The sequence below is a fragment of the Natator depressus genome, chromosome 7, assembly GCF_965152275.1.
Source record: "Natator depressus isolate rNatDep1 chromosome 7, rNatDep2.hap1, whole genome shotgun sequence".
Classification (NCBI taxonomy): domain Eukaryota; kingdom Metazoa; phylum Chordata; order Testudines; family Cheloniidae; genus Natator; species Natator depressus.
The window spans coordinates 20221017-20243354 of NC_134240.1; the positions used below are offsets into that span (position 1 = coordinate 20221017).

Genomic DNA, 22338 nt, shown 5'->3' on the forward strand with positions numbered 1-22338 from the left:
ATAGACCACCGGATCAGGGGGATGAGGTGGATGAGGCTTTCTTCCGGCAACTCGCAGAAGCTACTAGATCGCATGCCCTGGTTCTCATGGGTGACTTTAATTTTCCTGATATTTGCTGGGAGAGCAATACAGCGGTGCATAGACAATCCAGGAAGTTTTTGGAAAGCGTAGGGGACAATTTCCTGGTGCAAGTGCTAGACGAGCCAACTAGGGGGGGAGCTTTTCTTGACCTCCTGCTCACAAACAGGGAAGAATTAGTGGGGGAAGCAAAAGTGGATGGGAATCTGGGAGGCAGTGACCATGAGATGGTCGAGTTCAGGATCCTGACACAGGGAAGAAAGGTAAGCAGCAGGATACGGACCCTGGACTTCAGGAAAGCAGACTTTGACTCCCTCAGGGAGTGGATGCGTAAGATCCCCTGGGGGACTAACATGAAGGGGAAAGGAGTCCAGGAGAGCTGGCTGTATTTCAAGGAATCCCTGTTGAGGTTACAGGGACAAACCATCCCGATGAGTCGAAAGAATAGTAAATATGGCAGGCGACCAGCTTGGCTTAATGGTGAAATCCTAGCGGATCTTAAACATAAAAAAGAAGCTTACAAGAAGTGGAAGGTTGGACATATGACCAGGGAAGAGTATAAAAATATTGCTCGGGCATGTAGGAATGAAATCAGGAGGGCCAAATCGCACCTGGAGCTGCAGCTAGCAAGAGATGTCAAGAGTAACAAGAAGGGTTTCTTCAGGTATGTTGGCAACAAGAAGAAAGCCAAGGAAAGTGTGGGCCCCTTACTGAATGAGGGAGGCAACCTAGTGACAGAGGATGTGGAAAAAGCTAATGTGCTCAATGCTTTTTTTGCCTCTGTCTTCACTAACAAGGACAGCTCCCAGACTGCTGCGCTGGGCATCGCAACATGGGGAGTAGATGGCCAGCCCTCTGTGGAGAAAGAGGTGGTCAGGGACTATTTAGAAAAGCTGGACGTGCACAAGTCCATGGGGCCGGACGAGTTGCATCCGAGAGTGCTAAAGGAATTGGCGGATGTGATTGCAGAGCCATTGGCCATTATCTTTGAAAACTCGTGGCGAACGGGGGAAGTCCCAATGACTGGAAAAAGGCTAACGTAGTGCCAATCTTTAAAAAAGGGAAGAAGGAGGATCCTGGGAACTACAGGCCGGTCAGCCTCACCTCAGTCCCCGGAAAAATCATGGAGCAGGTCCTCAAGGAATCAATCCTGAAGCACTTAGACGAGAGTAAAGTGATCAGGAACAGTCAGCATGGATTCACCAAGGGAAGGTCATGCCTGACTAATCTAATTGCCTTCTATGATGAGATTACTGATTCTGTGGATGAAGGGAAAGCAGTGGATGTATTGTTTCTTGACTTTAGCAAAGCTTTTGACACTGTCTCCCACAGTATTCTTGTCAGCAAGTTAAAGAAGTATGGGCTGGATGAATGTACTATAAGGTGGGTAGAAAGTTGGCTAGATTGTCGGGCTCAACGGGTAGTGATCAATGGCTCCATGTCTAGTTGGCAGCCGGTATCAAGTGGAGTGCCCCAGGGGTCGGTCCTCGGGCCGGTTTTGTTCAATATCTTCATAAATGATCTGGAGGATGGTGTGGATTGCACTCTCAGCAAATTTGCGGATGATACTAAACTGGGAGGAGTGGTAGATACGTTGGAGGGCAGAGATAGGATACAGAGGGACCTGGACAAATTGGAGGATTGGGCCAAAAGAAACCTGATGAGGTTCAATAAGGATAAATGCAGGGTCCTGCACTTAGGACGGAAGAACCCAATGCACAGCTACAGACTAGGGACCGAATGGCTAGGCAGCAGTTCTGCGGAAAAGGACCTAGGGGTTACAGTGGACGAGAAGCTGGATATGAGTCAGCAGTGTGCCCTTGTTGCCAAGAAGGCCAATGGCATTTTGGGATGTATAAGTAGGGGCATAGCGAGCAGATCGAGGAACGTGATCGTTCCCCTCTATTCGACATTCGTGAGGCCTCATCTGGAGTACTGTGTCCAGTTTTGGGCCCCACACTACAAGAAGGATGTGGATAAATTGGAGAGAGTCCAGCGAAGGACAACAAAAATGATTAGGGGTCTGGAACACATGACTTATGAGGAGAGGCTGAGGGAACTGGGATTGTTTAGTCTGCGGAAGAGAAGAATGAGGGGGGATTTGATAGCTGCTTTCAACTACCTGAGAGGTGGTTCCAAAGAGGATGGTTCTAGACTATTCTCAGTGGTAGAAGATGACAGGACAAGGAGTAATGGTCTCAAGTTGCAGTGGGGGAGGTTTAGGTTGGATATTAGGAAAAACTTTTTCACGACGAGGGTGGTGAAACACTGGAATGCGTTACCTAGGGAGGTGGTAGAATCTCCTTCCTTAGAAGTTTTTAAGGTCAGGCTTGACAAAGCCCTGGCTGGGATGATTTAATTGGGGATTGGTCCTGCTTTGAGCAGGGGGTTGGACTAGATGACCTCCTGAGGTCCCTTCCAACCCTGATATTCTATGATTCTATGATTCTATGAAAGGGCTCTAATTTATTGAGAGCCAGAAGAACTTCATGACCTGCATCTGACGAAGTGGGTATTCACCCATGAAAGCTTATGCTCCAATATGTCTGCTAGTCTATAAGGTGCCACAGGACTCTCTGCCACTTTTACAGATCCAGACTAACACAGCACAGCTACCTGCCTGATACTTCATGTATGGGAAAATGGACCATTTAATGGTGCACAAACAAATCTAACAGAAAGAAAGAAATCAAGACAGCCAAATTCTGCTCTCATATCTGGCACAATCCAAAGCCCACTGAAGACAGCAGGAGCCCTTCCATTGACTTCCATGAGCTTTGGATCAGGCCCTTACAACGGTGACTTCATTGAGCTGCATTGATGTAACTGAGAGCAGTTTGGCCCCACTGAGTTGTCAATAAGTAAATGGTTCATCCCACAGTCAGTGACATCTCGCAGTGAGTTCATGAAGTAGCAATATTCTGGTGTATATAAATCATCCTATCCTTTGCATTAATATACTTACTATGTCCAGAAACTTCCTTTAAACACATTGTACTCTGTACTCTTCACTAATATGGGATAGCAGCTGTATTACTGGACCATCTAGCCATCTAGTGGTTAATACTGAACGCTTGGTTGAACTCCTATTTGAAAGTCTTATGTAAAACTGTTTTTCTTTTTACATGTAACCCTTCCCATTGGTTGGATTTGATCTTAAGATGCTCTGGCATTCCAAAACCCTGCTTGACTGCACTCCAAAAAGGGGGAGTGGAGGAAGAGGAAATTAAGCGCTCCAATTAGTTTCAATTATTCTACACAGTGAGGAGCTATTTAAAATTACTAGACAGCTTAAAATTTGTATAAGCACTTAGTTGTAGAACCACAGCACTGGACATTGTAACATTCAGTTTGGAAGGGACTGAAAGTCACTTAGTAGAGTTCAAAGATTAAGCAGTAAAGCGCAATTTAGAACAAATGCCACACTTTACAAATTGGAGCGATTAAGCCGGTAACAACCGGGAAAAAAACCACTTATGAATCTCTCCACATATAAGCGAGGATTTGAGTTCAATAAACATGTTGCCTTTGTTGAGTGAATTTTTATAACGTTAGCGGAGTACAAAGAGTTGCCTGTTGCTCTGAAACCTTGGGCAAGCTCAGTTTATAGTTACTGCGTAATCCTTGGTTGCCTCTGTTTACTTGTGACTATCTAGAAATGATTAACAGATTCCTTTGTGGTATTTATGCTGCTATTTCTGTGAAAAAACCTCCTCTTTGAACAGCACTACACTACAACAAACAAGGTACCTTGTAGTTCACACCAGCAGTGTCCACAAGGAGCAGTTACTCCGCAACGTTTTGGTGCGCTCTGCAATTCACTCCCGCATAGTCCACAAGCCCTACCGGGCTCAGAAACCTCCGTGCCAATTGATTTCAATGGCACCCCGCCCCTTGCAGGCACAGGCCCCGGCTCTTCCTTACCTTTGTGATGAGTCTCTCTCCTTCACCAGACTCAGATAATGTTGCACACCAACCACAAATGGTGGTGTGTTGTGGGGCAGCATTTGGGCCATGGTGCATTGCTCTACCCCTTGGACTCCCCCGGGTCCCGACAGCAAAACCTTAATGCACAAGATCATGCTGACCCTGCCACCACTAACTTATTCATTGTCTCTACGTATGGACCAAAGCAGCTTCTCCATTCAGACACATGGGTTCGCAGCACAGGCACTTCATTTAAGCAGCCTCATTGGTATTTTATTATTATTTTTAATCGCCCCATTTATAATGGGGTTGCCATTGTTGGCATCATGGCGACCAATAAGACATATATGTCCATTACCATGATTACTAACCTGGCTATCCAGTCCAAGCAACAGAAGCATAACAAAGAAAAGGATAGCCCAAACGGTAGGCACCGGCATCATGGACACAGCTTTTGGGTAGGCAATGAAGGCCAGACCTGGACCTAGAGGAAGAGAAAGAAAAAATAGGAAGGGGGGAAAGGGAATGGAGATAGTAAGTACTCCGCTTGTGCCTAGAGGTAGCTACACACCAATGCAGGGATGCCTGGTTCCTTTCAGATAAACCCAAACCCAGCTGGAAATACCAGAAGTGAAATTGTTTGGATCTTTCATCTGACAAAGAAGCACGCATGACTACAGCAGAAGCCCCAAGCAAACCCAAAGGCCATCGCTAACCGACCACCAGTTTTAACATCTGTCTCAAACATGCCAGTAATGGATCGCTTCCTGCACCAGCCATTCAGGAGGTGTAACAGGAATGAAGGGAACTGCCCCAGTAGAATGAAGGAATCCTGTTTCTAGCACACATGATCTCTATTTGAGTGGAGGGGGTGGACAAGAGGGAATCTGCTCCAAATATTCTCCTGAAGCTTCAATGCTGCAGCCAACTCAACCTATCTTTCTGAAAACACAACTCTCTCATGCACCTTCCTTCCAGCTTTTGGTTTACGCTCCAATAGCCAAGCTCCTTAGCTGCTGTGAACCACCATTGAAATCAATAGCGCTGCCCCTATTTACACCAGCTGTGGATCTGGGCCTATGAGTTCTCAACTGTGTTCCCTGCTGTTTGGAAATTATACTAATAACGCTGAGACTACTAACATGCCACCTTAGTCAGATTCTCCTATACCACTAGGCTTCCTAAGTCGTGCCATGACAAATCTGGGTACTGCCAACAATCACGCACAACCACTAGACCAACTACACATGCTGTACACACCCACAGACCAGGGACTAAAACCTTGGTCCTTCCGCTCCAAAATCACAGGCTTCTAAAACTTACGCTAAAGGAGCTTCCCCCATAGCTAGCAGTAACAGAATGTGCCTTATCTTCTCTGTGGCTCGGCTAAAGGGCTCACTCACACACAGAGCATCGGCGCACTGCACTTCCATATTGTTTTTCACAGAAGTTCTCATCTGGTGTCACACAGGTTTCAAGTAACACTTAGTTATACATCATGAGAACTTTTGTAAAGTGAGTATGCCATCTCTGATTGGACGATAGGGGCAGAAAGAATCTGAAATTTGCTACTGGTTTAAAAGTGATCTTGTAATTTTACAGAGTGGGGAAATCTTGCAAGGACAGATTTACATGCACATTAAAATCTGGAGGGTTTTTTTGTTTATTTCAAAAGAAGGTGGATTGGAGTGTTGACATCTTCCAGGTTTGGTGAGAAGATTCAAATTAAACTTGTTTTTCAGTAGGGAACATTAAAGTCCGGTAAATCACAGGAGCAGAATTCTCTTGTTTAATCTGCATGGAAAATCGCTACTGATGCTCTTCCTAACTCCCACTTTTCCTTTCCAACAAGAAAGATGGAGAAAGGAGCAAGGGAAAGAAAATATGAGAGCAGGAGGATGACATTTTTAAATTAAAAGAAAAATTTAAGTAATTTAAATAGAAATAAATACAAATTAGCCAGCAATTGATTGATTAATTTTATTTCATTAATTTTTAAAAAGAAACATGTCTGTGGTTTTATGTGACAGAAAGCGCGCACACACAAAATTGGCTGAGTAGCTAAAATTTCTGGGGTTCTGCGTTTCCCTCAATCTCTGGACATCATGTCTTCTCTCAGTAAAAACTGAATTCCCAGCTAGAACTGCTATTAGATTGCATTTGTAGCCAGTCTGCGCAAATGATGAGACAGATGTAAAACTGCTATTGCTCTCTAAAACTCACTTAAAATGTGTGTGTATGTTAATTTCTGATGACAAGTGCTCTATGCTCTGTGTGTATTTTTCTGTGAAAGCAAATGTTGAACTATAAAGAGAAAAGTCCATGTAAAATAACATAACATTTCTGGCATCCTTTCAGTTTAATGTAAATCACTGAAAACTGCATTTAATATGGAGCGCCGTTCCACTGAATAATTATCTTGTTAAAACGCACTGTGCTTGTGGTTGTTGTTAAAAGCTTATTAGAACAGTAATAACCATAGTCTAGTTGTTGGCCACTTGCTGATTAAATGAAATATTATGGCTGGAATTGTACCCAGTTGGCAGAAGGAACCATGGATGGTAGACAGATTGAAACAATACAAAATATGGAGGCCAAACCTTCTCCATCAGCTGACAGACACGATAGTCAGACCAATTAATCTGAATCAGTTTGCAAACGGCGTTAAAACAAAGGAAGTCTTGCGATGGCTTTATCACTGGTACATACTGTACATGCAATATATCTTTCATCCAGCCAGGCACGCAGACAAATCCAGCACAGATTAGCCAGGCCTCACTGTGCTTCCTTTGTTCCCACAATGCGTTTCTTAGGTTAAAAAAAAATAAATGCAACAATGCTTTTCGCTTTTTTTTTAATGTAATGTAATTGGAAAAATAAAGGAGAAAAATGATCTTAAAAAAATCAGGCAGTTTGCCAATCTGGGGTGAGAGATGGCGGGGGAGACAGACCACATTCAACCCTTGTGTAACTCCACTGAAATCAAGGAGTCCACTTTGCCCAATGAAAGATAGGAGTAGCTCCCACTGCCTTCCGATCTTCACTACTCATATCCTACCAAGGGAGAATTCAGCTCAAGACCATTACAGAAAGGGTGAATTTGGCGGCGGGGGGGGGGGGGAGGGGACTAAGCAACAGTGTGATGCTAGGGTTCTGCTGTCAGTGAACTAGATTGTGCCTAAATCACAAGAATAATCCACTGAAGTCAATGGAACTACAGGTGTGAGTAAGGCAAGTGGGAGGATACAGAATGGCGGAATCATCTGGTTGCCCAATACACAACTTCCTATGCCAAGCCGCAAAATCAAGTTGCAGACGCTCATGGCTCCCTCTCTCCTTTTCCTATCTGGAGGGATAGTCATGGATTTGCATACTGGCAAAATAAGGGTTAAAAAAAAAATTGGGAAGGGGGCGGGAGGGGGATATATCTGGGGGAAAACCAACCCTATTTAAATTTCTCTTTGCTGGTGAATGGTTTCAGGATGCCCTCCCTAGAAAGTCAAGTCGCCTCTTTGACAGAGAACAGGTAGAGCACAGGCAGCAGTAGTACAAGTTTCCCCCCACAGTCAATGTTCCCTCTAATTTTTAACAGGCCGTGCGTGCAAAAAATTTCTTCTGTGGCACTGCCGAAGCAACAAAAAAAAAAAAAAAAAAAAAGAAAGAAAAAGAAAAAGCCAGCGTCCTGCCGCCAAAGCCGGAGTGCGCGCGGTGTCCCGCCATGTGCGTGGGGTTTAAGATCTGTGTGCGCGCACACATGTGCACAGCTTCGAGGGAACAGGGCCCACAACTCCTGCCAATATCATGGACTGAAGGAACCATCTCTTCGGACTGAGAGGGGTAAACCACGCTCCCAGGTTTATTCAATTCTTGGCCTCTCGGCTTAGAATGGCAACGCGTATACCAACTGGTACCACTTTCGACGGCGGTTTGTTGTGATTTGGATACCTGTCCATTAGACATGAGCCTAAAACCACCACATGTATATACTGTGTAATCCACTGAAGAGCCATCAGATGGCTACAACTTGTGGCCACCGCCAACCTGGGTTGAACTCAAACAAACTAAAATACGCACCAAGATAAAGGATTAAAGTCCAGTGTCTAAAACTTTAAAAATATCAAATATCAGGGACAAAGGTGCCCATTTAGCAATGGATTATGTCTTTTATTTTAGGTCAATTAGAGTAAATTTTGAATAAGATTTTTTTTTTTAAATCTGAATAGAAAAAATGCCAAATATGCAAAATGTCTTAGATTGCATCTGAAATGAGTGCTTAGCTGGTTAGGGTGTATTCACCAGGATTATTCCCTTAGTTTGTTCCTGTATGCAAGTAAAGCAATCAGTGTCTGATCAAAATTATCTTTACGGGCCAGATCCTCAGCTGCTGTAAAATGGCATTTGCTCTATTGATTTCAATAGAGCTATGCTGAATTGCACCAACTGAGAATCTAGTAGTGTTCCCAACATCTGTAATTTCCTGTAATTTGTAATGAGTCTTTGTGATTCTTAAAGATCCAGCTCCAGGAGTTAATGTAATTACAAGAGAATCTCATCTTTTATTTAAAAAAAAAAAAAAAAAAAAGGAAGTAAGTTTCTAGTCTTCCTGGTTACAAAAAACAGCTGAAAAATGTGACTCTACAGTGAAAAATTGAACCCTAAAGGCTCAAAAAATCAGACGGAAAAGAAAAAGCACCCAAAATGTATTATTAGTCTTTTAAATCCCCTGATTTTTAAGCCAATCTCATGATTTTGGGGGCCTGACTATGATTTTTGAACACCTGAGGTTGGCAATACTGATCTAGCTTGGTATAATTGTTCACCATCATTATGACAGCCTAAAAGTACCACTCATGCCCGCAAGTCCTATAAAGTCTGTCCAGGGGAAAGATATAGTCTATCTTGTTCAGTGTATATTCACAAGCTGGATGTACCCTCTCTCTGACACATGTGTATAGCTGAATGGCAATGGGAATAATTACATGCAAAACAAGGGGAAAATATGTCCCTGTAAACAGATTCAAAATGGACGTGGCACAAAGAGTATCAGCTTCACCTTGGAGCTAGATTAAAATGTAGAATTGCAAGAATTGGTGTCATGGTGGAAAGGATTTTCCAAAGAAGCCTATGGGGTTTAGGTGTCCAACTTCCTTTGCCTTTCAATGGGATTTGGGCATCCAGTTCCCTTATGTCCCATTGAAAGTGCCAGACTTTATTCCTACCGCATCTCTCACCGGTGGGCAATCATAGCTATAGTAACAAGAGGGTTGGTGTAGATTTCCAAAACAGATTGACATGTCTGGACTCGAGACAACAATGTGTGTGTGGTCCTTTTAACTAATCTGAGCTAAACTTTATTAACGCGCTTTGGAAAAATGTGTTCAATCTGCCACACTAATTAAGGTAAAGTAAGTCCTATGTTAATCAGCTACCCACTACCGTTCTAAAAGAGAACCAGACTAACATGTGCGCATTTAATTATTTTTCTGATGCTTGTGGGAATTCTTTTTTTCTTTCTTTTTATTTTATTTTATTTTATTTTATTTTGTTTGGCTGATTTAGTCTGCAGTACTTTGCTCACACACTAGGTGGCAGTGCCCACCACCACTGCCACCGATACCATCGTACCTGACTCTGCCACATCAGCAATGTTCACCCCTTGCTCTTGTGCCATGAAGCCCAGGACGGAAAAAATTGCGAAGCCAGACACAAAACTGGTACCACTGTTCAGGCATCCCAGCAGCAAACAGTCCCTAAGTCACACATATGTCATGGAGCAAGTTAATTCAAAAAAAAAATTGAACCCATTGTCCCTACTTATTTACATCATTTAGCTAAGACACTAAACCCCCTTGGTTAGAAACTTGCCTGTAGCAGTTGTATTTATACTTGTTGTAGCTTCCCAGGGATGTCATTGCTCCTAAGCAGATTGCATACGAGAAGAAGATTTGTGTCCCAGCATCTATCCAGACCTAAAAGAAAAGATGGAAGAAAGCATCATTAATGTAGGCAATCCCTATAGCAACGTGCATCACAATCAGTCTGTCATTCAGGCTACGCAACAATAAAAATTGCTCCCCCGGAGACACGTACTGGGGCAAAGCAGGAGAAAAAAGAGAGCATCTCATTTTAAAATGACGACGTTGTAGGGAAAAATAAATCATTAGCATCAGAGTCCACTCGAAAACTTCACAGCTCTGTCAACAGTTCAAAATCCCTGCCTGAAAGGTGGTCTATAATTCTAGTTTGTCATTCAACCGATCCTTTCCTTACTGCAGAACAATCAATACTCTCCCAAAAGAAGGGACAACACAGAGGCCCCTGTAAAGTCCCGTATACACTTATATCTGCTGCGGTTCAGTGAAAACCAGCCCACAGAGTCACTGGACTGCAGACACAAACACCATGACTGCCACTTTTCCAAATGGCTCCGTGCTGCTGCCCCAACCATACCTTTCAACCATAGGTGGCACAAGGCCAAACACTGCCGGTGCGGAGGGGACACAATGCATTTCTTTAACATAAATAACACCGTTACTAACCTCAGTTCATGGCTCATCATCCTGATGGTTTTAGTACAATAACATACAACATACAGTATCATTACAGCGAGAAACTCCAGCTTAATACATTCGTGGTAACTCCTCCATCTATGCCTGACCATTCACAGCCATGTACTTCTCTCTACTAACACCGGACAAAGGTAATGGGGATCATCCAGGGGGTCTGAACGGGGGGAAAGCAGCAGCTTTGCAGCACAACTCTCCTACCATTGTCAGCATCATCCACCTGAAACACAGGGATCTCCTGGTGAAAGACGATGAGCCTTTTCAATGGGGAGTCCATGATAACTTAACCCTGGAGGGAGCTATGCCATCCTGGAAGAGGGGCCTGGGAGTTAAACAGAATCTAAATCCTTCCTGTGTTATCCATCATCACATCTTAGCGCATGAAGCTTGCGGCTAATAACTCATAACAATTACATGCTACCAGGGACGGAGGTAAATGCATGTCTGAATGGCTGGTGTAATGAAGGCAAAATCACAGAGACTGTCACAAAAGTTTCTTTCAAGGATACTTTACCTGCTTCCTTACAGGACCCAAATCCCCTTGGGCTTTTGATTTTTTACCAGATAATCATTAGACAAGAAACAACAAAGAAAGACATTTTCACCCTATCATGCCTATGGCCATCACTTTTTAAAAAAATCACGGTTATCGTTTGCATTTGTTTTTTGCTACTGGTTAGACAGTTTTGCATTTCCCATGTGATCACCATTGGGCAAAGAGCTAGTGGTCAAACTTTCACACATTGCTACACCAGTACCATGGAAATGAATAGTCTTTTTCTTTTCTAGCAGTAGCTTGTAGAGGAAAAAAAGATGCAACTCCTCCTACCCAGTGCTAAGTTTCATCTCCCAGGCATTCTCCCATGTGTTTACATGAGAAAACAGATTTCTTGCATGCTTGCAATGGTTTTCATTTTTCCACTACTCTGTTCACTTCTTTCCCCAATGTCCTGCTCCTGAGAGGTGGTGGCAGAGTGAAACAGATACTCACAATTGCTCCTTGGTGTGCCATCTGCCACGCTCATATTTCTCTCCTTTCTTTCGATTCCCTTCGAAACTAAAGACTATCCTCCTAAAAAAAACGTATCTCCCTTACCTTGTCCAGAGCCTAATACCAACAAGAAAGCTGAGATTCTATAACTGGACAGAGTCTACAGCCTCAGAGTCCTTTGACACAAAAATACACACACGGAAAGATGCATTAACACATTTAACAATGACCTTTTCAACCAGATACAATGGAAAAATACAACCGAGTTTTAATGTCCATGCTACATTTGGATTGATAAAGATCATGGGAAAAAATCTACTGTTGCACCGCCACCCACCTCTAAATGTCCCTCTTGTTTCAGAGCATGGGAAGTCTCCCTGCTCCTACTTACTGGTCCCATACCTGTGGATCTGCTAACCGTGATACATCAGGGTAAAGGTAAAATTTGATGCCCTCTGCAGCTCCAGGCAGGGTGACACCACGGATTAACAGCACAATAAGCATGACGAATGGGAATGTAGCGGTGATGTACACAACCTGCCAAAACAAAGTGACAATATGTAGAGTCCTTGACAATTAATTTAGAAACAAAATATATAACTCGTGTCCTTTCGACCCAGAACCAAAACTGATGGAGATCCAGGGATCTGAATTCAAATCCCCCTGACATTTCATGAGGCTCAGATTTGTTGGTTGATCTGGGTGTTTAAGCACATTTTTAGTTAATCCTCTCTTCCACTCTCAACTGTCCTCTTGGCTTGTAGTGTTCAACTGGTGCCTTAAGTTCCTCCAATCTTCGATCTATGCAAAGATAACAGTCTGGCCTGATCTGTCTCCAGGAAGTGGCTATCTGCATCTCCAGGGAAAGAGGGTGCTGGAACAGGGTGGTCTGCCCCTTTAAGGACCACAGGGCCTGAAGCTGGCCACTCTGTTCGGAGACAGTGCTTGTCTTTAGAGGAGCTGTTCCTGCCTGGGAGAGGGGGTTGTCCAGCCCAGCTGGGAAGGGGTCAAGTGATTCCTGTAAAAGGGCTGGAAAAGTACTGTTGAGGGGCGGAGCTGCAGGAAGCAGGGTGGATCCTGAGGTGGGCCCTGGAGCAAGACCTGGAGACGCAAGGGGAAAGGCCCCTGAACCCTGGAAGCAGGCTGCGGTCAGGGGAATAGCTTTGTTTTGGTGTTAATGAGTTATTTGTCTGAAGAATAAGCTGTGCCCTGAAGGAAGGGCCTGAACACATTTGGGTGAGCATTCGTCCTTCCTCGGCCAGCAGCCTACAACCGCAAAGGCCTTTTCTGCTGACTGTTCACACTAGTCATAATTTCCTCTTTGCCCCCCTGCCAGCTTCTCTTACCACAGGCTCACCTTTGGCAGTGAAGAGTAACAGCCACCACTGCAAAGGGTCAGTAACGGGTTACGTCAAGCTTCTTTTGAACCTTCCAGTGGAGGCTCTCCAAGTGCTTTACAAAAATAAGTGAATTTAGCCCTCTCGTAAGGTAGGTAAGAATTATTTTGCAGATAGGGATGCCGTGGCTTAGAGAGACTAAGAGACTTACCCAAGGTCCCTCAGTCAGCAGCAGAACCAGGAAATGAACTTCCCACACACCTGCTCCAACCACTCCCCTAACCCATTGCCTCTGACAGAGGCAGTTCTGGAGAGCAACTTAAGCATCTTCCACCTATTCATCTAACTACTGGGAGCCTGAATGTATGAAAGGTGTCACAGGCACAGGAACTAGGGATGCTGCAGCAACCCCAGGTTTTATGCAAGGTCCTGGCTGCCGGCCCTGCATCTGGGGTTCTGGCTGCCGCCCCCCAGCTCTGGGGTCCCAGCTGCCGGCCCCACGCCCAGAGTTGAATCTCCTATACTGCTAAGCACTGTGCTACTTACTGCTCCTCTATTAGGCCAATATACACGTCTCTCTCATGACACAGGTGTTGCCATGTATCTTGCTAACAGAGAGGCAGCTTAGATATACATGCAGGGACCAGTGAAGTCCATGAGCACTGAAGGCTTTGCAGGCTTGTTCTTTTGTCTGAGAATACTGCTGTCCTCTGTGTGGATTTTAAAGGCTACTTCTCAGAAATAAAAAGGAATCCCGCTGAAAGGCTTTGGCAATGCATTGGGTCAGTGAAAGAGCTGTTCACCTGTGGAGACTTGAGTTTCATCCCTGACCCAGGCCACAGTGCAAATGAGTTTGGCAGGCTCACCCTAGGAGAAACAAACCAGTCCTCATTTTGGTATGAATGGCAGTGTCTGCTCAAGAGAGATGCTGGACTAGAACAGAAGGGGTTGCTGCAGGCTGGGATTGAGGTATATTATCCCATGTGAAGGCTCAGGACTGGGGTGCACTGGTTAGCATTTAGAATCTTTGTATGGCTCAAGCCGATACTAGACTCCTCATTGGAAGCATTAAATCCACTTTACAATTTTTCAAAGGTGATTTTCTTTTAAAAACAAAATAAGAAACTCCCCTTCTCCAAGAGATGCCTACACCCTCCTTGCCCACAGACTGGCTTTCCCATTTGCAGCTATAAACATCTCCAGCTCAGAGCAATAACCAGCAGAATCTTGGCAAGACAGAGTACGATACAATAGTTCAAAACTAAAGACTGATTCACCCAAACCTTATGGGCACTATCTTCAGAACGTAAGGCTGAGGGCTTGCCCAGAGGGGGGAAGCTGACTGGCATAGCTCTTCCATAATAACCCACATTCTACCCTGTTCTAAAATAAAATGGACTTTATTCCATAATTACTCTGCTTTGTGAATAGAGTAATTATTCCAGAATAAAATCACTTGTATGCTAACATAGCATGTCCACACAGGTTGCTATTCAGGAATAGCTATTACAGAATAGTTATTTTAGAATAGCTATGCTATCAATTTCCCTGGGCAGACAAGCACTAACACTCTATTGCCAGGCAATCTCTGCCTTCCAAAAAGGATTGGTTTCTTCCTTTTTTCAAATGGAGTCAAATGTTTCTGCCAGGTAATTACAGCGCTGCTGCCTTATTTAAAATACATTTTTGTTTTTCAAAATTTAACTTAATCGGGGAAAAGCGCCTGAGATGCATCCACTTGTCTTTTAAGTGTGTCCTAGGAGAGTAACCAGCAGAAATCAAAGCCAGCATTGATATAACTCAGGTAGCCAGACTGATAAAATTCAAAGAAAACCTTTTCATGCATATGGGTTTTCTTCCTTTTCCTCTTGGAACTCACGTAATATTTTTCATTGATAAATAATATGGCTTATAACATTAGCCTAGTTTCAGAGTAGCAGCCATGTTAGTCTGTATTCGCAAAAAGAAAAGGAGTACTTGTGGCACCTTAGAGACTAACTTCAGCTGTAGCTCACAAAAGCTTATGCTCAAATAAATTTGTTAGTCTCTAAGGTGCCACAAGTACTCCTTTTCTTTTTGCAACATTAGCCTAGTTTCATCTAAAAACTTTCGAAAAGTTATTTACTTTTTGTCCTGTATGATCCCTTTTTATATAATCTTGACCCATAAAAATCCCTGCTCTCTAATAACAAGGCTGTGTCTGCATTCACAGGAACTCAGTATTACACAATGGACTTTCCCACTGCAGGGCAGGAAAACCCCTGCATGACTGAAGGAGTTTTTAGGCTCCAGCACTCTATACAAAAAAGTCCCCAAAACACTGGGCTATTATTTTTCATGACTGTTTCTTTTGTTCAATATATTCCAACAAGATTTTTTTAAATGATTATTTCCCCTTCAGGAAGTTGTTAGTACATTGGAAAGCAGTTAAGTGTGTAAGAAATGATCTATAAAATTAAACTATGGGCTAATCATTCATCCAATAACTCCAGGCCTACATTAAGAGTTCTGCAGTTTGCTTTGGCCTGATTCAAAGCCAATGAAGTCAAAGGGAATCTTTCCACTGACTTCAATGGACTTTTGACCGGGCCCTGTGTCCTCAAAATACAATGGAGGAACAGACAGTAAATTCTGATTAAGTTCTGAGATACACCTAATTTCCAGAAAAATCTGTTGGTTATTTGATATTTTTTAACCATTCCTTTTTGCTTTTTTACCTTCAAAACGTTCAGCATTAATTCCCTAGTGCAGAAATACAAGGGCAGCGGGAACATTTCTGAGTCCAGTCTTGCATTCTTTGTGCACTGCATACTCCATCTCAAGTCTATGGGAGTTTGAGATGCACAAGAAAACCCGCAAATAGATATTCAGCTGTTGAGATTTGCATTGAAAAACCTGTGAAAGTTCCCAGCAAACCTCTGAATTTTTCAAGTCACTGCAGCCCTTTGACCTTCTCAGACTAGCATACACCCTCACTGATTTTGATTATGCTGGTATATTATAGCAGGTGTTTGGTTTTTGTACACAATAAGCATCTTGGAAAATCTTTTGGTGCTGTCTAAACTGTGCATCAAACAGACATCATGATCGCAAAAGGTACTCAGGAAGTGTTTGTTTCCATTCTACATTCTATTATTGCTGAGGAGATTACTATGCTCTCTTTCATTATGACCCTTGATAAGCCAACTCAACAGGTCATGCCAATCAGTGACAATAGGGAATAAAACCATCTTCAGTCAGTACAGATTTAGAGGTGCGGAAGCTGCTCTTTGGGCCTAAAACTGGCAGGAGACCAGAAGAATAAGGCACCATGTTTTTAATGAGGCCCTATGATAAAGTCAAAGGAAGAGAGAAATGATGGTACAGAACCACTACCATATATTTAAAGAGGCAATAAATACCAGGCATCGCCTCGTTAATTGACAGTGTGGAAACCTCTGTACTTTATTCCTGGTATGCTACTGGAATGGAATGAGGTTCAGATGCTGTCTATTTAATGCCATATGGAATGGCGTGGTTTTGGAGAGTGCAGTGGCAAGGGCATGGGGGAGGGGAAGAACCACAGATGGGTCCCATTCAACAAAAACCTTGGAGCACCCAATGGTCTGGAGTCTGTGAATGTTTAACTACTGCGGCCTTCAGCAGGCATCTAAAATATAGACTCTAGATATCAATGTTGTTGAACTCAGCCCTGAACTCAATACGCCTAATAGAAAACTTCAGAGAGGAAGGTAGGCCCTGCAGTGAGAGGCACACTAGAAATGACTAAATAAACAGGGAATAGATCCGAGTGTCAGAGTAGCCCTTGGAAAATGACTCTGGCAAAGAAGATGGTGCTGCTGTTTTAGGATGAGCATTTTCATTAAATAAATGAGTGCTTAAAGTTAGTCTCCTAAATCTGTCTTGGGGCACCTAAATAAGTGGGCAGATTTTCCAAAACTGCTAAGCATCCAGCAGTTCCCAGTGACTCCAGTTTATCCCCACTGTGGATCCACTGATTCCAGTGGCACTGCACCAGAGCTGAAGGTGGCTCTGTGGGTGACATGTAATAGAAGCACACAGTGGTATAACTATTATTATTATGTGGGAAGAGGCATGTAGTGTACCGCTCAGGAAAGCCTGAGGCACCCTCACCAGTTCAGGTAGCACTGGCTAGATTCCATTGTCTTAAATGGGGGTGTTTAAAAGGCTTCCTGAGTCGTCTTTATATGATTCTTGATGCCATTCCATTAACATCTGCTTGGTTCAGAGGCATTCTGTACTATGGCACTGGCCACTGCCTTCCAACACCAGTCAAGTCCATCTCTTAGTGTGAAAATACATTTTTCACATGGAAGCTGTTATTATTTATTGACAAAAGATACAGCCTATTATTCACTGTACTGCTGACTTTTCTAAGGTAGTCATCGTAAAGGGGTAGACAGAGCACTTACTTTCCCAGTAGACTTGACGCCTTTCCAAATGCAGAAGAAACATATCACCCAGACAAAGAGAAGACACAGTGCTAGATCCCACTTGACAACACCGATATTATCAATCCCTGTAGACAAGCTCAGTACGTTGTGCCTTAATGCGTGAAAGGAAAAGAAGAAAGACAAAGATGCAACAAAGCAGTTAGTCAGGAGTTTTCTTACAAGCTCTGCAATTATACACACATTACTTATGGCAATGACTGGACTGGCTGCACTTTAATATTGCAATCTTCTGAACATGTACTTGCCTAACTCAGCATTACTCATATGGGTAAAGGTTTGCAGGATTAATCCCCAGGTATGTCTGCTGCCTGTAGGATTCGTCTGACCAACATACGATACAGCATCTTGACCAAGGCTCCTTTTGGAAGCTAATGATCATATATGTATGTTGTAAGTGTTGAAGTTATTTGCTATAATTGTTCTTCATGGAGATGGAAGCCAGACCTCTACTGGCATCTCTATCATAGAATCATAGAATATCAGGGTTGGAAGGGACCTCAGGAGGTCATCTAGTCCAACCCCCTGCTCAAAGCAGGACCGATACCCAATTAAATCATCCCAGCCAGGGCTTTGTCAAGCCTGACCTTAAAAACTTCTAAGGAAGGAGATTCTACCACCTCCCTAGGTAACGCATTCCAGTGTTTCACCACCCTCGTCGTGAAAAAGTTTTTCCTAATATCCAACCTAAATCTCTCCCACTGCAACTTGAGACCATTACTCCTTGTTCTGTCATCTGCTACCACTGAGAACAGTCTAGAGCCATCCTCTCTGGAACCCCCTTTCAGGTAATTGAAAGCAGCTATCAAATCCCCCCTCATTCTTCTCTTCCGTAGACTAAACATCCCCAGTTCCCTCAGCATCTCCTCATAAGTCATGTGTTCCAGTCCCCTAATCATTTTTGTTGCCCTCTGCTGGACTCTTTCCAATTTTTCCACATCCTTCTTGTAGCGTGGGGCCTAAAACTGGACACAGTACTCCAGATGAGGCCTCACCAGTGTTGAATAGAGGGGAACGATCACATCCCTCGATCTGCTGGCAATGCCCCTACTTATACATCCCAAAATGCCATTGGCCTTCTTGGCAATAAGGGCACACTGTTGACTCATATCCAGCTTCTCGTCCACTGTAACCCCTAGGTCCTTTTCTGCAGAACTGCTGCCTACCCATTCGGTCCCTAGTCTGTAGCGGTGCATGGGATTCTTCCGTCCTAAGTGCAGGACTCTGCACTTGTCCTTGTTGAACCTCATCAAATTTCTTTTGGCCCAATCCTCCAATTTGTCTAGGTCCCTCTGTATCCTATCCCTACCCTCCAGCGTATCTACCTCTCCTCCCAGTTTAGTGTCATCTGCAAACTTGCTGAGGATGCAATCCACACCATCCTCCAGATAATTTATGAAGATATTGAACAAAACCGGCCCCAGGACCGACCCTTGGGGCACACCACTTGATACCAGCTGCCAACTAGACATGGAGCCATTGATCACTACCCGTTGAGCCCAAAAATCTAGCCAGCTTTCTATCCACCTTACAGTCTATTCATCCAACCCATACTTCTTTAACTTGCTGGCAAGAATACTGTGGGAGACCGTGTCAAAACAGCCTTGAAGCCATAGTGTACTTGTATGTCAATATCACCCATAATGTCTGACACAGACTTATTCAAAAAGGCCACAGTACATCAGTTTTTAATTTTCAGTCTGTTACCGTGACTATCGTTATGGGGATCAGAGACAACAGTGTGTCAAATTAACACATTAAGGAGTTTGGTTTGCAGCACAGAGCCTGGATTTGTTACAATTTCTGTTACCCTTTCCATTTATCTTGGCTCAGATGCATACAAACATTACTGATGAAGGCCAAGGGTAGTCAAAGTCATCACAAGTAGGTCCTTGTTTAGTTGACCAAGGATATTTGGTAAACTTTATTTAGTTATTCAACTTAGAAAATAAACACAGATTTCTACTGGGGAGGCAAAAACATGAGCATCAGAACAGCTAGGTTCATATGAACAAGTTTTTATTAACTTCTTTCTTTTGTCAATTTCCATGGGTAAGAATAAATATTGAAATAAAACTACTTCCTTTACTTTCTCTGGCAATGTACAAGCTCTAAATGGCATGTTCGTCACTTTTTCTAACATGAACAGGCTGTGTCACACCTTTACTCGCTGCCTGCAATAAAGGACCAAATCCTGAAGTCTTGATTCGGTTTTTTACTAATTCCTTACTTGGGCAAAACTCTGCTGAAATGAGTGGGCCAAATCCTGAACTCCTCATCATGCAAGACTTTCGCTGTCGTCAATGAAAGTTTTGGCTGCATTGCCCACAGACTACTTTGTTCAATGAAAGAGTGCCACTGAGTTTTGTTTTTTGCCCAATGATGGAAGTCAGCAGCCCAAATCAGGAGTGCTAGGGGCACACCAGGTCAGGGTGTCTGCACACACAGATGAGGTACACAAGTTTAGTGTAAACAGATTATCATCAGGATAAAAACATTTACCAAACTCTGCGAGGTCATAGCAATCTGATGCACTAAGCTCCCCCCTCTACCCGCCCCCCCAGTGTGTATCAAGGTTTTTTGTTCCCAATGGAAAAAACAATAAAAATTAATAAAACCAGTGACCTAAAAGTGCTATAAATTTTTGATAATAAAGAGAAACTGACCAGTTTAGAAGGCCCAAAATGGTTCCCTTTTTTAATATTAGCTTGCAAAATTGTTACGATAATTTGAGTATGTGTGTGTGTGTGTTCTCAGAACTAAATGCTTTACATTTTTTAAATATTGTTTGAGTGTATTCAGTACTGTGGAAAAAGACTAATGGGACTCAATAGAACAGATGCTCTCCAAACAGTGTAGCTACTCAGTAATGAGGAGCAACCCTATGATAACAAACAATTGTATAATTCTGCAGTCCTTGCTCATATGAGTGAGTCCTTACTCACTGGAGTCAGCAGCAGCAGGATCAGGCCCGATGTGTGTATGTGGGAGAAGAAAATGAAGAATTTTCAAGGAGACCAAAAAGTTCAATTTCAAGCTCTCATGGGGTTTTTTTAAATAAAGTCCAACTTTCTAAGCTGAAAGGCAGTTTGGAATAAAATGCTAATAAGCAGCCAACATGGCTTGGTGCAAGAAAACACTGAGTAGCCTTTTTCCTTTCGGAAACTGGAGATCTGTGAATGTATGTGGCATGTTTCATGAACCACTCTTTGTTTTTCTTCCATAGATTCAAAAGCAGGTGGCCATCTTACCTAGAATGTGACCCAGGATTCTGGGCCCACATTCTATGGAGGAGACCAGAATCTGCTATTAGGAGCCAGGTAGGTTTCTCTTTTATATAGGAATAGTAAAGTGCACTGTTTGATGTGCTCCCTGGCTGTCTTGAGCCATCCTCCCCTGCAAAGGTAGAATACCTCAAGGAGCCAGTTCAGCACACACCACTACAATGTCTACATTAGGCTATGTCAGGCAACCAAAATCCACACATTTCTGTAGCAGAAGCACATCAGTCTGCATCTGTAACACCTTAATAATTTCATTCCTAGGTGGAGTAAGGGCTGTATTGCATAACAGCTTTGGTTATATGGACAAACCTCCATTACTCCCTCCGTTACCAAGCCTGCAGGAGGTATTCTGTCGTTTATATATATATGTAGATGTATTCTGTCATTTATATACATATATATATATGTATGTATGTATTCAGTGGGACAAATATCAAACATGGATTCTTGGGCTTTTTTTCATAGAGCCAGTATGGACTAATAACACGGAGAATGTAATAACAGGAGTAGTAACTGGTTCTAGAATGTACGCAAAAATAGAATGAGCGGAATTAGGCAATCCTTGAAGGGTGTCCCATGTCAATTAATCACATAAATGCAGTCAGGACCTTTCATACCAAGAGAGAGGAAGTGCTTTTTAACATAGAACGAGCAATAACAACTAGTACTATAAACAGGTGTACAAGGAACTCACTAAAGGGAATGCTATGAAAGAAGCAATTTCATAAATCTTGTTTGCCTCCAAGGGCACATAAGACTAAGTCGGATTTTGTTTAGTTTTGTTTTGCTTTCCTCAGGGTTACATGCCAGGAACATGTGACAGGCTTTCTTGGATTTGGATGAACAAGGTCTGCTGATTACCAGCCATTTATAAACATTTGGTCAGCATCAGACAATCAGAGCTCTTGTTTAATGGGAGCTGTCCCATAATTCTCACCCCTTTCGCATTACTGCATTTGTAAGACTTTAAAATTCAGAACTTTAAAAGAAAATCTGAAGAAATAAGACCTAAAGCACATGATAGCAAGACGTAAGTCTCCTGAGATAAAGCCAGATTTGCTTAACCCCTTTTACTGCTGCTCAAGTAAGCATGTGATTTGCACAGAATGTTAATTCAGATGAACTGAAATGTCAGGCTCCACTGTATGTCCAGCAGGACGGGGAAGGGGCACATGTCATTCAGCATGAAGAGGCTAATGTATCAGTGGGGCCAATTATACCAGTGTGGTGTCAGCTTTACCACACACTACTGATGAAGATAACCACATCCGTTTCCCAGATTGGAAAGGGCAGTTAGTTTCAGAAACAAAAAATTAAATAGGCATTAACGATTCCTTCAATCACAGAATAATAGCCTCTTCTCTAAGCATTGTGGGCTTTTTGTATGACTGTTAATGCTTGTGCACTGAGTGGCAAATATAAATGTCCTGTGGGCAACAAGTTTCCTAGCTGACTGGCTCCTAAGGAAAAGGGCTTTATTTTCAGAATCATGTATTGCATGTACAACTTGCATTTGCACACACTTTGGGGCCATATGGATGCTAGACTCTGCATATGCTAAATACATCACTTGTATGTGTTAAGGCTCAAAAAGTGTGGTTTTGGGGGGCATTCAGGTGCACAAGGAGAAGCATTGCTGAAGTCCCGCTAAAACTCAGGTCCAAAGAGTCCACCAAGACCAGT

At 43.1% G+C, this 22338-nt stretch overlaps 1 protein-coding gene across 5 annotated transcripts in view; it reads right to left on the reverse strand.

Moving 5' to 3' along the window:
* Nucleotides 1-22338, reverse strand: part of SLC6A6 (solute carrier family 6 member 6) — a 78207-nt gene that overhangs the window by 17360 nt on the left and 38509 nt on the right. For all 5 annotated transcript variants that reach the window (XM_074957616.1, XM_074957612.1, XM_074957614.1 and 2 more), the window contains 5 exons: nucleotides 17333-17465; nucleotides 11965-12099; nucleotides 9871-9974; nucleotides 9631-9755; nucleotides 4377-4489 (listed from right to left, as the gene is read on the reverse strand). In XM_074957616.1, the coding sequence (XP_074813717.1) occupies nucleotides 4377-4489; nucleotides 9631-9755; nucleotides 9871-9974; nucleotides 11965-12099; nucleotides 17333-17465 (610 nt within the window). The remainder of the gene's footprint in view (nucleotides 1-4376; nucleotides 4490-9630; nucleotides 9756-9870; nucleotides 9975-11964; nucleotides 12100-17332; nucleotides 17466-22338) is intronic.